General features: G+C 41.6%; 1 protein-coding gene and 1 long non-coding RNA gene across 2 annotated transcripts in view; one reads left to right on the top strand and one right to left on the bottom strand.

Annotated features, from left to right (window-relative positions):
* Positions 1 to 14,793, bottom strand: part of LOC130156374 (acyl-CoA (8-3)-desaturase-like) — a 47,982-nt gene that overhangs the window by 758 nt on the left and 32,431 nt on the right. Inside the window, 6 exon segments of the mRNA XM_056354819.1 lie at positions 329 to 408; positions 1,092 to 1,188; positions 1,844 to 1,900; positions 1,902 to 1,939; positions 2,766 to 2,842; positions 4,665 to 4,725. Of these exon segments, the coding sequence (XP_056210794.1) occupies positions 329 to 408; positions 1,092 to 1,188; positions 1,844 to 1,900; positions 1,902 to 1,939; positions 2,766 to 2,842; positions 4,665 to 4,725 (410 nt within the window).
* LOC130156375 (uncharacterized) overlaps positions 1 to 14,793 on the top strand; it is a 42,189-nt gene that overhangs the window by 2,229 nt on the left and 25,167 nt on the right. The window contains exons 2-5 of the long non-coding RNA XR_008824395.1: positions 8,970 to 9,044; positions 9,894 to 10,023; positions 13,127 to 14,260; positions 14,459 to 14,542. This is a non-coding gene — a long non-coding RNA (uncharacterized LOC130156375). The remainder of the gene's footprint in view (positions 1 to 8,969; positions 9,045 to 9,893; positions 10,024 to 13,126; positions 14,261 to 14,458; positions 14,543 to 14,793) is intronic.

Below are 14,793 nucleotides of genomic sequence, written 5' to 3'. Positions count from 1 at the left end.
AGGCTTAAACTACTGTGTCAGACTATAAACAGGGTGCCTTAGCATGTACATTTTCACTAATGCTTACAAGCTACTGCTTTGGTTAGACCCTGTTGCTGTCTGTACGGTTTCATAGATCCTGCCCATATTCAATTTTCACTAGTCATTTCCGCCTCCCTGTGAGTCCAGTGAAGCTTTATGAATTACATTATGATTCTCTTTAGAGTTTTCAGCCTTTTTAAAGGCAAACTCCTTGGTGCCCCACAACTACTTGTAGAATTTGGAGCAAAGAAGAATAGGGGAAAAAAAAAAAGAAGGAAGAAAATTCTCTCTCAAGATGTATACTCACTGATGATCAATCTGGAAGTTCAGATGCCCAGTAAACCAGTCATCGAGCAGGGACTGCTCAACGTTGCATGTTGCCTGGAGCTAGAGGAGGGGAAAGGAAAGTGAAATCAGTACAGATTGGTGAGTGCAGCCTTTTTCACTTGTCTAAAGAGCACAATATGCTGTGCTACTCTGTTCTATTGTTTCTTTTAGCCTAAAATGAACTACCTCAAGCCAGGGATTATAATCCTGCTTCATCTTTATGGACCAGCAGATGTATGTAGATTGGCTAGTATGGGCCAAGGTAAAGCTCGCAGTTGGCTCTGTGCTCCTGTTAATGCATGTGAACAGACAGTCAAAAGTTCCTCCTGGGTCTTCTTGAACCTATGTCTGCAGAAAAAGCAGAGATGGCAGGGTACTTCTGTGGCAGGCAGACTTTACTGCTGGGCTCCAATTAGTGTCTCTGCAAAGAGGGGGCTCCACACTGGCACTCCAGTAGTGCCAAATTGCTCAGCAAGAGTAGGACACAAACTTCCATCTCTGCATAAGCAGAAGAATGGCGCAATAAGCGAGGAGGTGGGGTTGTTCAGGAAATAGAGCTGGGACCTAGCTTTCATTTCAGATTGCCCATGAACGTGTCATTGCTGTTGTCCTTTACTGTTACCAGAACAGAATCCTGTTATCCTATTAACCTCCACTTCCCAGTTACCAAGAGGACTTGCTTGTCTTATGGTTGGAATTTGTACCTGTATGGCCACAATTCTTAAGAATGGAAAATATTTTACCTGAGTAAATACCCAGTCCAAATTGTTGTCATAGTAAATATCCATGGGGATATGGTTCATCTGTGAAACCCAGACAAACCAGCTGCTCTCCAGCATCCTGTGCAATCAGGCAAAAGGCCAGAATTCAGTAACAGGTGACAAGCTCAGTGACAAGCCATTGACATAACAGCATAGCCAGACTTACAGACACATGGCTGAACACCAGCCTTGCTAATTCACACCTGGAAGAACTTCCAAAACCTGGAAGTTTCATACTTCCTTATGAAATTCATCATTATTTAATATGTTTTGTTATAAAACTGACATAGCCTGGTGTTCATCTTGTTTTATGTGTAGCCAAGGACCAAACTGATTACAATCAGTAAAACAATCCAAGTGCAGAGCATATTGTCCATTCAGGCCAATGCTGCTGGGTAATGCCTGGGCATCTGTAAGCCCAGGCTAAGCTGTTAAATCTTCTTTCTCTAATCAAGTAGTAGACCCAACACCCAAAGTACTGAATATTAGCTAAATATTTCTCAGTTTGGTCAGCACTCAGTGAAGTGTCTTTGCTGCCAGAGCCAATGAGGCAACATAAAACTTGAACTGGCAACTGAGCAGAACAGTCTTAGTTTAATTTTACGGAATTAAAAAACTAAGCAAAAAATGAGATGGTAAAGGAGAAAATGGAAAGATAAGCAAAGGCAGAGAAAGGCAGGCAGGCAGAAAGAATACATGGAGGAAGGTGGAAGAACCATCTAAAAAGATATCACCTGAACATAAAGTAATATGCTAGAAGACTCTTGATTTCTAATAGTGATCCATAAATAAAAAAATCTGATATAGAAGGTCAGCATCCAGGCCAAGTCCTATCAAACCCAGAGACAACAAGAAAAGAAAATCATAAGTTAAACGTGCTTAACTCTTTTTCTAAGCTTCATAATATATATACAAGAAAACAATTTACATTCAGCTTTTATAGGGTTTTGCTGAATTGAATCATCTGGAACAATCCAAGTTAACATAAGCTAATAATACTTTTCACAGCTTGCTATAACAGATGAGTCTGATCACTCATTGCCTAGTAAGTAGATTGGTATATTAGCAAGAGACTGTGTATTCAGAAACAAGAGCTGAAGACTTGTATCAAATCATTGCCCAGGACTCCACAGTGAACTAAATGCTGGACCAACGCTCTCATTTTGGCTGGAAGTTGCTCTTCTTCCTGTATGTGTAACACAGGCCAGAGAAGGAAGAATGAAGCATTAATTCTGGCTGCCTGGTATAGGAAATTATGCCAAGTGTATGCATGCTGCTAACAAATCAAGGACAGCGGTTCCTATAAATCCCCATCCTCCCATTCCTGACCACAGTGGACCTTCCAGTTTGCTTCCCAAACCAAAGGAGGCAGTATGCTCCGTGGTTCTGCAAACAAGGCAAAGCACTACAAGCCAAACAGTCTGTTGCTTGTTTTCAGGCCTTTATCATGGACCTGAGGAACGTGATTGGTTTGGCAGAAAGCACGCAGAGCCACTGAAAACACTGCACCAAACACTGTCATATTAGGCTTAACTGAACAGCACGCAGTGTCACACAGCAGGGACTGAGCTCTGGACAGAAGCTGGCTGCACATTCAGAAGAAAGGTAGAAGGCCCACACCTGACCCCTTCTTGGTTGCACAAGTCGCATACTTACTGCCCAGTACAGTTTTGTGTATGCAATATAAAATGTGTGGTAGTGGAAGTAGGTGGGAAACAGGAGTGGAGGAAGAGCTGTAAGGGAGAATTCATTATCACTGGTAATGTCACGGACTGAATGACAGATAATCCAATTGGAAGCAAAGAATTCCTGAACAGCTACTCAATATGGAGAATAGTCTGAGAAGTTTTAGGACTGCAGAATTTTCTGGATGACAATCGGTGTGCATCAGCGCAAACAGTAAGCAATCTGGGAGCCTGCTGACCTCAAGAGGTAAAACAACGGTAAGACAGAAAGATTGGTTCAGGACAGCCTGGTACTGCTGTCACCTGTCAACACAGGTAGTATTATTGCCTTCCACTTCCTCATGGACAGATATGGCCATGAGTGGCTTCTTTTAGAAAAGAGTCAAACCAAAAAAGGGGTGTGTAGAAACCTGAAAAATAAGGCAGAAACTTAATAATCATTTTCAGTATCACAGGTAACCACTTTGCGAGAAAGCCACTGACTGGTACTGGTTAGGATGTTGTATTAGTGCTTCTACACATTTCTAGGTCTGTCCATAAGCTGATAGAGCTTAGAAACCTAAGATTTCATTTTAGGCTTTTAACTGAGAAACAACCACAGAGGAGTTTGTTCTCAAGCCACAGCCCCAAAGCTTATCAGGCTCCCCACTCAATTGTTCAAAGCAGGGGAACATCAGGAGTACAAAATCCCTTGCCTACTAGGGATTTTGGGTTGCAAGAATTCAAACTCAACCTTCATCTTCCAAATGAACATCTTAACACTTCAAAAACTTACTTACATTTCAAAAACAAACCAAGAAGAAACCACTAAAAACCAGACTGTTACTTAAATTTGAATACTATGGGAAGATGTGGTATGGTGTAGCTCAGAGCCACTGTGGAGGACATGGAAGATCTAGGATAGAATCACCTTCCTGAACTTGGCATCTTGGAGTTGCCTATCTGAGATACACGCATCTGAACTAGCCCTGCTAGTTCTGTCTAGTCACTCGAGAGAACCGGCACTGCTGGGGTGCAGTTCCTGCCACCTTCAGAGGTCAAGGGGAAAAAACATAGGTCAAATGAATCACACCTTGAAAGTGCCCATTTCTGCTGGGTGTTTGGGTTTCAGATTCATACTGCTGCCTTCAGGCAAGCATCCCAAGCAGCAGGCTTCAGACTACTCTGGAGAGATGCAAGAGGTAATACCTCCTTGTCCCATGTTGAAATTGTGCTGCATTGCAAAAAGAATAAAGCTTCACTAAGATGGAAAGAAGAGGGCAGGAGTGAGCCTAGAGATCAGGGCGCTGGCAGTGGAGGCATTCTGAGGTTTTTCCTCTTGTTGATGCACTTTAATAGCCATACATTATACAGCTCACATAAACAGTCCTTGGAGCCCTCATCTCACTCTCCCAAGTAAATTCCTGAGTGAGTTAAGTCTTTCTCCTTTTCTCTGTCCAAATAGAGGTAGACTTATTTTTGCAAAGCAGTTCAGTTCTAAGCTGACCTGGGATAAGCATACCCCACTATTTTTTCTACCCTGGAACAAACTTAAGCCATTTGGTTAGAAATTTTCAAGCTGAATTAATATTCTTTGAGCAAGAAGGGTATAGAAACCTCATCTCACATAGGATAATATGATTCAGTATGGAAAGGACCTCAGGATCTCAGAGCAGCATCAGCTATGAGGTCAGACCAGCATACTCAGGATTTTATCCAGCCAGGTCTTCAACTCCTCCAAAAATTAGATGCAAACTGATTATTACGATCTTTGATTATTATGTTCTTTGATGCAGGTGCCTTAGTTCTGCTCAAGTCCAAAAGGTCAAAAGTAAGATCTACAAGCCCCATTAGTACCCTTTGTGGTATTGCAGGAGAATGGGATACTCGCTGATGAAGAAGTATTTGTGTTGGTGATTGTATGGCATGTATTTTTTCTTTTTGATCCCAAGCTGTGGAAAGAAACAGCAGAAAAAATGCTGAGTGGAAACTATGCAATCTGCACAAGAAACTTGCTCGTTTCCATTCTTTCTTCTCCAGAGGCACTTTTCTTGCACAGTTCCCACAACCCTCATTCCTACTGTCCCCCTCTTGTGTGCCTGTGCCTGTCCTATTAGTTTACATACAGAATATGCCTTTTCTATAAACCCTCATTGCATTAGTGTAAGGCTTTAATGCCTTACAGCTTTGTAAAGTCCTTCAGACGTAAACCATTAAGCAAGCATGAAATTTTTCTCCAGTAGAGGAAAATAAATAAGTGATTACTGGAAAGTAGTTCTGGATATGTTTATGACAAGCCAGAAAAGAGGTAACAGCCCATAAGAAAAAACTATGTTGGGATATGGTAGGAAGGAAATTACTGTCACAGATCCCCTCATTCTGGGTTGGAATGGAATGATGCAGTAATAACTATACCAGAACATTTCCTCCATTAAAAGATGGTGTGATCTATAAGTTATAATAAAAATAGTTTTGATGGTGAATAGATATGAATTTTAGCTGGTGAATTTCTTCGGCTTTGTGTTCTTACCACATTTATAATTAATTTTGTGAAATTAGATATTTCAAGGTTTAAGTTATAATACTGGTTAAAAAGTCATGGCTTTTTTCTCTTCTTTTCCTCCCCGCCTGCCCCTTCTTCCCTATGTCTTTGCCTGATAAGGTAGGCAGAGCGGACGAACAAGCAGCAGTCATCACAGCACGATGTCTGTACTCCCAATCCCTAAAACTATGTCTTTGGTGCTTCTTCCATCATCTTCTTGGCAGGTAGTAGGGCTCGGATGGAAGTTGTGCCTAGTGGAGGTTGTACTGTATGTGCATGAACATAGTGTGCCATCTTGTGGTAGGACTTTTGAACGAAATTATTCCGTTTCTGCCACCAGTCCCAATAATCAATATAGGTCTTCACTTTACTCTTCCCAAGATGAAAAGGGGAGGGTTAAATGCCTGTATGAAAAATAGGACCTACAGCCGAGTCAGCCTCAGGCTGGAGAGCACTGAGGAAGGAGGATGGAAGAAGAAATGAGCGCAGTGCAGGTGCGAGGCCAACCCACCTTTGTCTTTGCCAGCTCTGCAGACACCTCCCAAGCCTGATTCCTGTCTCCATGCAACCCAACCCACAAAGTAGCTTGCCAGCCTACTTTCCCAGTCTTTTTTGGGGAAATGGAGTCAGCATGGAGCCAGGCACATGCAGGCTCTGGTGCAGGCCAGCTATGGAATTAAGAAATAGGCAAGGCATGTCCATGGATGGGTAAGAGGGTTCACGAGGTTCCCACCTACATAGGAAGGTGTGGTCGTGGCACTCTGGGACAGCCAGACTGCACCGAATTGTATTTCTAATGTCCGAGTTGCATGGGGCCACGTATCATCTTGCCCCCCTTCAGCATGTCCTGTGGGACTATGCAAACGAAAAGTCAGGGCAGGCTAGAAGGAATGGAGAAAACAAAGTCTTGGGTAGTGGGAAGCAATGAGGACCATACAGCCCAGGGAATATTTGTACTCTGAGACTTCCCATTCTGTTTTCCATGCCTCTTTCATGAGGTTTTCTTTGACATACCAGACTGGTTACTCTGACAGTCCTTCTGTGAATGATCATCCTGTGAATGACCTTGAGACTGCTATAACAGGCTGTCCAAAAGGGCAATGAAACTTAATTCAAGGCTGAAACACTCAATCCTGCTGTCTCTCCCTCAACAGGAGGGAGAACAGTCTGAGAGTTTACTACCAGCTGAAAAGAACTACATAATGTTTGGTTAGCTCTTTTTCAAAGCAAGGGAAAGGAGAAAAGGTGATAGCTGTGTTACTCATTGGAGCAAAACAAGGCTCTGATATTTATTTAGAGTTACTGTGATAAAAAAAGTCACCTTCAGGAATCTTATTCTCAGCCACATCATGTGGATTAAGACTAATATTCATGTATTGTTTCTAAGCAGTAACACAAAAAATTGTGAAGAACCTGGATCACATTCTTCCAGGGGCTATGCTGATACAGAAGAACAAGGTCTAATTTTAGAATATTTCCCTTTAATCTACCTTTGTTCTGATGTACAAGAATAGACTTATATTTTTAGTGGGCTCGATACTGCGTTGATCTGGTGCCAGCTCCCCAATCTGCAGCGACTCCAAGTACTTGCTTACCAGCACCTTGTCAACATGGAATGCTACAAAGGCATCCTGCAAATGTATGAGAGTAAAGGAAGAGGTAAGAAAAACAAATTCTGTGTTACTAACCTCAATCTGCTGTGCACAGCAAGACAGTGACTCCAGAGGAGCCACAACAGCAAAGATGGCTGGTTTACCTTTCTAGCTCCTCAAGCTTTTGTTGACCACTTTTTTTTTTTTTTCTTGTGTTTGTCCTGTACTCTTAAATCAGCTGGCATACAGAAGAGGTCTGACTTCCACTACTGCAATTACTACTGGTATTGCAAGCTCCATAACTCAAAAATGTATCAGTCTCCATCATATGCCTAAAGCAGAGCCTAGTTCCCATGCCTTTCTTCTTTCCGTCTTCTCAGCACCAGTATTAGTGATTTTTCCATCTTCCGGGACATCCAGGTGCCCAAAAGACCTGTCTTATCAGCAGACCGCAATCCTCTTTGTTGTGCAATTTGTCAGAAGAAAATTGTCCTTTGAATCCGACTGCTTAAAAGAAATACATGGTTTGTCTTATTCACTGGGTAGACACCTCGACTTCCAAATTAACTAGGACAGGAAGCATTTCATCAAGAGATGAATCAGAGAACTTTGGTTTTCCTCTAGTACTTGGAAGTATTCAGAAATGAATTGTGTCCTTGCATTTATTTCTAAGTACAGGCCTGGTGTTATTGATCTCTCAAAGACATGAGCATGAAAAAGCAATGGTGTGATAGCCTCTAGGCAGGGCTGGGGACAGGGAAGGAGATCATGGCATTGACAGAGCACAAAGGGGGCAGTTGGAGGCCTGAAGCACAGCTGAGACTGAGCTGAGCCGTTAATTCAGTCTGTAGAAAAGGAATTTTCCCAGAAATTCTCCAACTGTGGAAGAAATTGCTTTTGTACATCCATGCCTTCAACTTAACTGATCTGCTCGTGTGCCTGCTTTTCCACCATCTTTCATCTGATTTAATTTAGTCATCCTAAACAGGCCAGAACCAGTGCCTTACTGCATTCCAGCCCCAGAGTGACTCTGTGCAAATACTTATTAAGAATAGTTGTGTGACAAAATGAAGTTGTTTAGCTAATCTCTGTCCTCTGCCCCAAAATAACACAGATTTGGGCAACTGTGTGACTAACACTGGAGGCCTATCTGTAACATACAGTGGGTTTAAATACTGTGCACGTAATCACCATCACTGATGAATCCGAAAAATCAGCAAGCAGTTTCTCTGCAAAATAATCTGCTCCCAGTACCTGGTTATTTCATGATGTTGCAACACCAGATGTTTTTACAGTCTCCAAAATTCAACCAAATTTTGCCAAATTCAGCCAAAAATTCCAATCTCAGGACTGTTACTCCTCTTTTTCTAAGTCACTTTGCTCCTTAACTCTGCTTTTCTATCTTTTTTGAGAAAACACCACAACAAAAAGCAGCAATAAAAGGACTCCACAGTTTTGTGCAGTGTCACCCTTACTAATACTGTGGCATTAATTGTACTCGTTTTTCCATTCCTCAGGTTTCTCTTCTTACCAAGAGCCTTCTGTGTTTTTCATCCTTTCCTAAGTTACTATCTTTCAGGGCTATATGCTCTTGGTAAAATCTTCCAGTCAAACTAAGATAATTTCTTAATTTTTCTTAAAATATACATCCAAAAGACTAAGCAACTGACCTATTCCAAAATGTACAGACCTCACTAAAGCATTACAGATTTTCTTAATGAATGCTTCTTTCACTTCTTTTTGTCTGCCTCCCAGATTAACCAAAGAGCCTGCTGAATTTACAGTGTCTCATGAAACTGCTCTTAGTAATGAAGAGTTCCTTACTTCACCCACAATGTCCTGGATATATTCCCAAAGCAACTCGGTGTGGATATAATCAAGTTTGCTCCAAACCAGAATGTGCACACATGATCAGGCTACACAGGAGAACGCAGAAGTCCCCACACACACAAATTTACCTTGCTGACTAGTGCCAGCATGGCTTTCTCTGCACTGGATTACATGAATCTGCACTATAGACATACCTATTAGCAAATATTCCAACTTCTACTCTCTTCCACAGTTTTTGCTGAGGCCAAGATGCACAGCTTGTGAGGATGCAGAGCTCAAGCAGGACAAGATAACTCCAGTATCACAGGTATCAGTTTGCCTTAGAATAAATAGATTCTGAATATTGTGTCTTGTTGGAAGCGATGATGCTGTTGCTGTCCAAAAGCACTGAGCTGATGAAGATTTATGTGTTCTTCAGCATCTCTGGAGCAAAGTAAACCCTCTTCCTATTAATTTCACTTACAGCCCTTGAGCTGGATTTTTATCATACGTGCTTAAAAAGAGAGAGCAGGAAATAAACAGGCATTTTCCCGTTATAGTGCACAGCCTATTTAATATGCTTCACACTCAGGTGTGAGGACAGCTGAGCTGGCAGCTGAAGTCTTGCAGGGCGTAATGATTTGGCCATGGGACCAATCTATAAGGACCAGCACAGATCCCAGAAACAAAATATCTGTGTTTTCCAAGTTCGTCCATTCTCTGGGGTATTCCAGCATGCTAAAATGAAAGAAATCTGACGGTACTAACTAGAGAAATGAATAATGGAAAATACAGAATGCAAAGTCCAGCTAATACAGAATTTGAAACAATAATGGGCTCAAAATTATTTCCATGAACCTCAAACATCCCTTAACTACGGAAGATCAGGGAACTATCTGTCTTTTTTTTTTTTTTTTTTTTCTGTCAAAGAAAGGAAGCAATCACTTCTTTGTATAGATGGTTTTTGTATAGATGTTAATTTACCACCATTTTCTACCTTTCCTGCATATACCAGAAGGCAAGAACTCCCAAGGAGCTTGCTGAACGTTTGGTGTGTGTTTACCACAAGTTTCCATGGCATTAAAATAGCAGTCAGGCAAGGAAACGTGATGAGCACAATTTTTGCCCACAAACTCGCTAGCAGTTGGACACTCGTTAACTGGCTGATTTTTTTCAGGTTTGTCCATCTTGAGGGTCAGAAGAAGCACATGCAATAACTACAGAAGCTTGCTTGGAAAACTGCTTGGGAATTTGCTTTCTGTCCGAGTGATGCTGGGCGGCATTTAGGAGGGACACATTTCCTAAAGGTATGTTCCTGGAAGCAGCTGCTGTGGTTGCTACAGGGTTGATTGATGCACTACTTGTGGCAGCTTCCCCACTTTACCCTGGCTGCAAGCAATCCCTGCAGTTCACAGGAGCTGCAAAAGCAAGATCGGGAGATAAGAGTAATCCCAAAGGCTTTAGCCTTTTTTTTTTTTTTTTTTTTTATAATTGTGGTGAGACAATGGAACAAGTTGCCAAGAGAAATTGTGGGTCCCCCATCATTTTCATTGGTCATTGATCAGATTGACAAATGTAAATAGCAATGGACCTGTGTAAGAGTATAGCAGAGCATCTCTTAACCTCTTTATACCTTTCATAAAAGCTGATTACAAGAACACTACAAAAATCCTCAGGGGTGGTGGCACACCGTATGCATAAAAAATGAATCCTAAGTGTGCTGATCCGTATTCCCCTCCAGTTCAAAACACTGCAACTGTTGTTGCTTCGTGGAAATACTCGATGACCATGAACTCTCCCTTTTAGCCTTGAATTGAAGAACATGTTTTAGGGAAAAGATCACCAGTGGCATATAGCTTAATCCGAACACTTCCTCTAGAGCCACACAGGAGAGTTGTGTTGGAGCAGTAACAATGCTGGCAAGGACCTTTAGTAAATCTTTAGAAATTCATTGCATTTTGTTAATGGTCCTGAACACAGGTCTACAAAAGATCGGGTGAGCAAGGCTCTGATAACTAGTGCTTTAGTGGAGCAGCTGATGTGGCACAGAGCTGATGCTAGCCACATTCTTTCCAGATGCTCCCCATTATTTGGGTGCACTCCACTAGTTACCCAGCACTGTGCTGAGAGGTCCTCTTGATAACGATGCAGCAAAGGTGGTTTCTGTTTGTGCCACTTTGCAGAAATTTCTGAGAGAGTAAGTGATGTAACCTAGTGGAGGTCAGTAAAGAGACAAAGAATGTATGAAACAGCTGGAAAAAATCCTCTGTATTCTGACTGAACGACTTCCTATGCTTATGCCCAGTAACTTGCTGCTGCTCACCACTCCAGATGGTCACATAAACAGTTGTGCTATGGCTGCCATGTTCGCATGAGATATCAGTGCAGAAACACAGATACAAGGTTTTACAGTATGAATGGAAGGGTGGCATTGACAGAATCGTATCTTTACATCTTCATATGATGTAACGTGTTCTTTCACAATAACAGATCTTATCTACTGCCCCCCAGAAAGCATCAGTGTATGACTCAAGATCTGCAGCACAGACTTGCTGAATAGAAAGAGTGATATAATCTCTTTTCTGTCGTACCATGTTACACCCTTTTTGGCTAGTACAGCTGATTATGCCCTGTTTTGGTGATAACTGCACCCACAAGCTTGGGGTGGATGCCTTAATCCCTTGAAGAAATTACAGAAACGTATGGAAGCATTCTGCCAGCTATTTCCCCTCACTCTTAACAACCTAAACTCTTAGGAAAACCTTGCATTATTCCCATTTACTTAATTCCAACTTGGTTTTCAAAGCACCATACTTCTGTCTAAATCAGACCAGAAGTTCCCTGTCACAAATTTAGTGCTGAAGAGTCACTAAATACGTAGCTCCACATGTCTGAACAAGGCAGGTAGGAACGTCAAGATGAAGGAGGAGCTTCCCAGAGCCATGGAAACTCAAAACACGTTTGAAAGTCATTTGAGCCAAGCTATGAATACTATGTCACAAGAACATGGAAGAGAAAAACTTGAACTATATGAAGAATGGCATGATGGTTTATGGGAACCATTACTACATGTTGCAAGTAAGGGAGGATAGCTCATTCAGTACCCAAACAGTCTGACTTAATTTGTTGAGTTTCTCTCCAACTCAGGCAACGCAGCAAAGAAAACAGGCATTCACCTAACACTCTGCTACCTGGGGTGTGTTAATGTGGAGTAACTTCCAGTACTGTTAATAGGGTAAATGGAAGATAAGCTGAAAAAGGTGTTGGATACAAAAGTTACGGACACGTACTTAAAGTTGCTGCATAATAGATTTTGTAACATCACTGTGGAAGTGATTTCTCTCATCAGCCTTGTTTCTCACACCTCGCTTTACAGTGCATGACAGCAATTACCTTGCTACTCCAACAGAGGACAGAAAGGGAAGGCCTAATAAAGAATCACATAAAACCTACACGTAGAATTAGGTGCGTGATCACTTACTCCCACTGGAAGCATTACTGTCTTATTAGAACAAACAGGAAATACTGCAACTGCAAGCTTTATCGATCTACATAACTTTCATGTTATCCTGTTCCATAGCTGTTCTATAAACTCCAACAACTGAAAATCAGGAAACGGTTAAAGGTTATGCCCGGATCTTTACCTTGTTTGAATGATGTTCTGATCTACCAGACAGCCTCATCCGCCCTCTCTCCATGCATACACAGACACTCTTATTTTATTTTAGAATTGCAGTGAACAGAATTTGTCTATGTTTTCCCTACAAGGCCAAACATTTAGGTCTAGACTCATCATACCTAACTTTAAGTGTCTAACTTCTGTTAGCTACCTACCTTAGGAGACCAGTTAGACACTCTCTGGACAGTGCATTGAGATACACACTTTGAGTGGATGCTTCAATTTTATGTGGCCGTAGATCACCCCATACAGATTACCAGACTGTCTCAAAGTCTGGATGCTTTTAGTCTTTTGGCCAGGATCCTGGCACTACACTTTCACCTCCCTGCCTTCAAATGCATGGAAGAGAATCCTATTTCCAGCTACTTGATGTAATCCGTGCAAACCAGCACAGGTAGGAGTTATGGCTATTTGAAAGTTTACATGTAACGCTGTCCTCTGTACACGAAAGGGGTCAAGGAGAGGCTGAAATCCCTCAGAAATTCTTTGCTACAAGGGTGGCAAGGCGCTGGCCCAGGCTGCCCAGAGCAGCTGTGGGTGCCCCATCCCTGGCAGTGCTCAGGGCCAGGCTGGACGGGGCTGGGAGCAGCCTGGGCTGGTGGAAAGTGTCCCTGCCTCTGGCAGGGGAGTGGACTAGGTGATCCTTACGGTCCCTTCCAACTCAAACCATTCTGTGATTCTGTGATTTTTTTGTTATGCCACTGCACCCACCCACTCTTTTTCCTATACAGGACAGGAACTGCAAATTCCAAGAGACGAAGCAGCACAATGCTCGTAAGCCAGCAATGATTTCCTGCACATGGAGCTTGTAGACTTTGTCCACACTCTGCAGAGACTTGCAGACAACATTTGTAAAAGTTTTGTCTATGGTAATATTTGGAGAAAAATGGTTATTACTACTTTCCTCATAAGATAGAGATCCACCCAGCCTTCCCATCTAAGGTATGTCAACAGGTACAGACAAGTCACATGAAATAGCAGGTGAAAACACATTGCACAACACTATCAATTATCTTCCTGAGAAGTTGCTTCTATAACATTATGGGCATAACATATGCTTCTTTCACTAGATCTCATGAGAAGTACTTCCTGTCTTTAAGCACTTCATCACCGGGAGCAAACATAGTATTTCTTCACACTCGCCACAAAGAACAGCAAAAAAATCATACTGCTCTGCAAAATTTAAATACATACATATACATTACAGTTGTGTTGGTTCTTGACTTTTTGTTTGGTGAAAAACACTGGAAACATCACCTGATAATGTGCTAGGTTTCTTTAGTGTCTGATCAACATAGCATTTCACTGATCTACCAAGTCACTCTCCCTCTTCAGTTCTGAATGAATCTTTCTGTGGAAAAGGCAACCGACAGTTTGCACCATCATCTAGAAGAGATTTCACCAGACTTGTACAAGACCACTAATATTTTTCTTTTACTGCTGGTAATTCCTTGACTGATACAAGTTTGTGTTTTTTCTTTTTCAGAGTGCATCTTAGCATAGCATTGGCCTGTAGACATCGTTGCTCTCCTGTGATTTTTCCCTGCCTTGTTGATTGTAGGTGATTATCAGACAGTTGCACTGCCCCTCTCAAGACATCTTTAATTAAAACAGCACTTAGGATTTTATTCCAGGGTTTAGAAATGTATTGTATTCTTTCTCAGCCTTTGAATTCCTGTGTGAGCCCAGCCAGATCATGTTAGAATCATAGGATATCTCAAGTTGGAAGGAACCCATAAAGGATCATCGATTCCAGCTCCTGGAAAACTCAGTGCCCATGTATACATGCTCTAGACCCTACAAATGAACAAGAAGTTATCTTGAGTGCAGCTGTGCTCATACGGCTCTCGGCTTAACTCTTTCAGGTAATTCAGTCATTGGAAGCAGTATAGCCGATATGGTGACGCTGCAAATACTTTTTTTTTTTTAAAGGCATAGTAATATTTACTTACATTAAAGGGTGCTCAGGCAATATATACAGGGTACTGAGCATGCAGACTCTATAAAAAAGTACTTTTAATTTGAGCGGCTTCTTTTGCTCTGTTTGTGACTGTCTCATACAGAAACAGAACAACCTGAAAATGAAGGATGGAAAAATGTGACTACAACATCATAACAGAAAAAGGACAACTTAAACATAGTAGTAGGTAAGCATAAGTATTTTTAATTCATCTTTATTTCAGTATATTCCAAGTAGATTATTTACTTCAACAAACTAGCCTCTTTTTATCATCTACAGGTTTAAGGATTATGCTGTGTGGAGATACAGATATAGAAAGTGCTCCACGGCATCTCTCTGTCTCAAAAAAGGATGATGTGAGCATCAGAATAGTTCAGATACAATGAATTAATTCATTCGCTTTGCTTTAGCTGTCTAAAAATGGATAATCTAAACAAT

Source organism: Falco biarmicus, chromosome 10 (genome assembly GCF_023638135.1).
Source record: "Falco biarmicus isolate bFalBia1 chromosome 10, bFalBia1.pri, whole genome shotgun sequence".
Lineage (NCBI taxonomy): Eukaryota > Metazoa > Chordata > Aves > Falconiformes > Falconidae > Falco > Falco biarmicus.
This window is presented reverse-complemented; position numbering and strand designations above follow the sequence as displayed.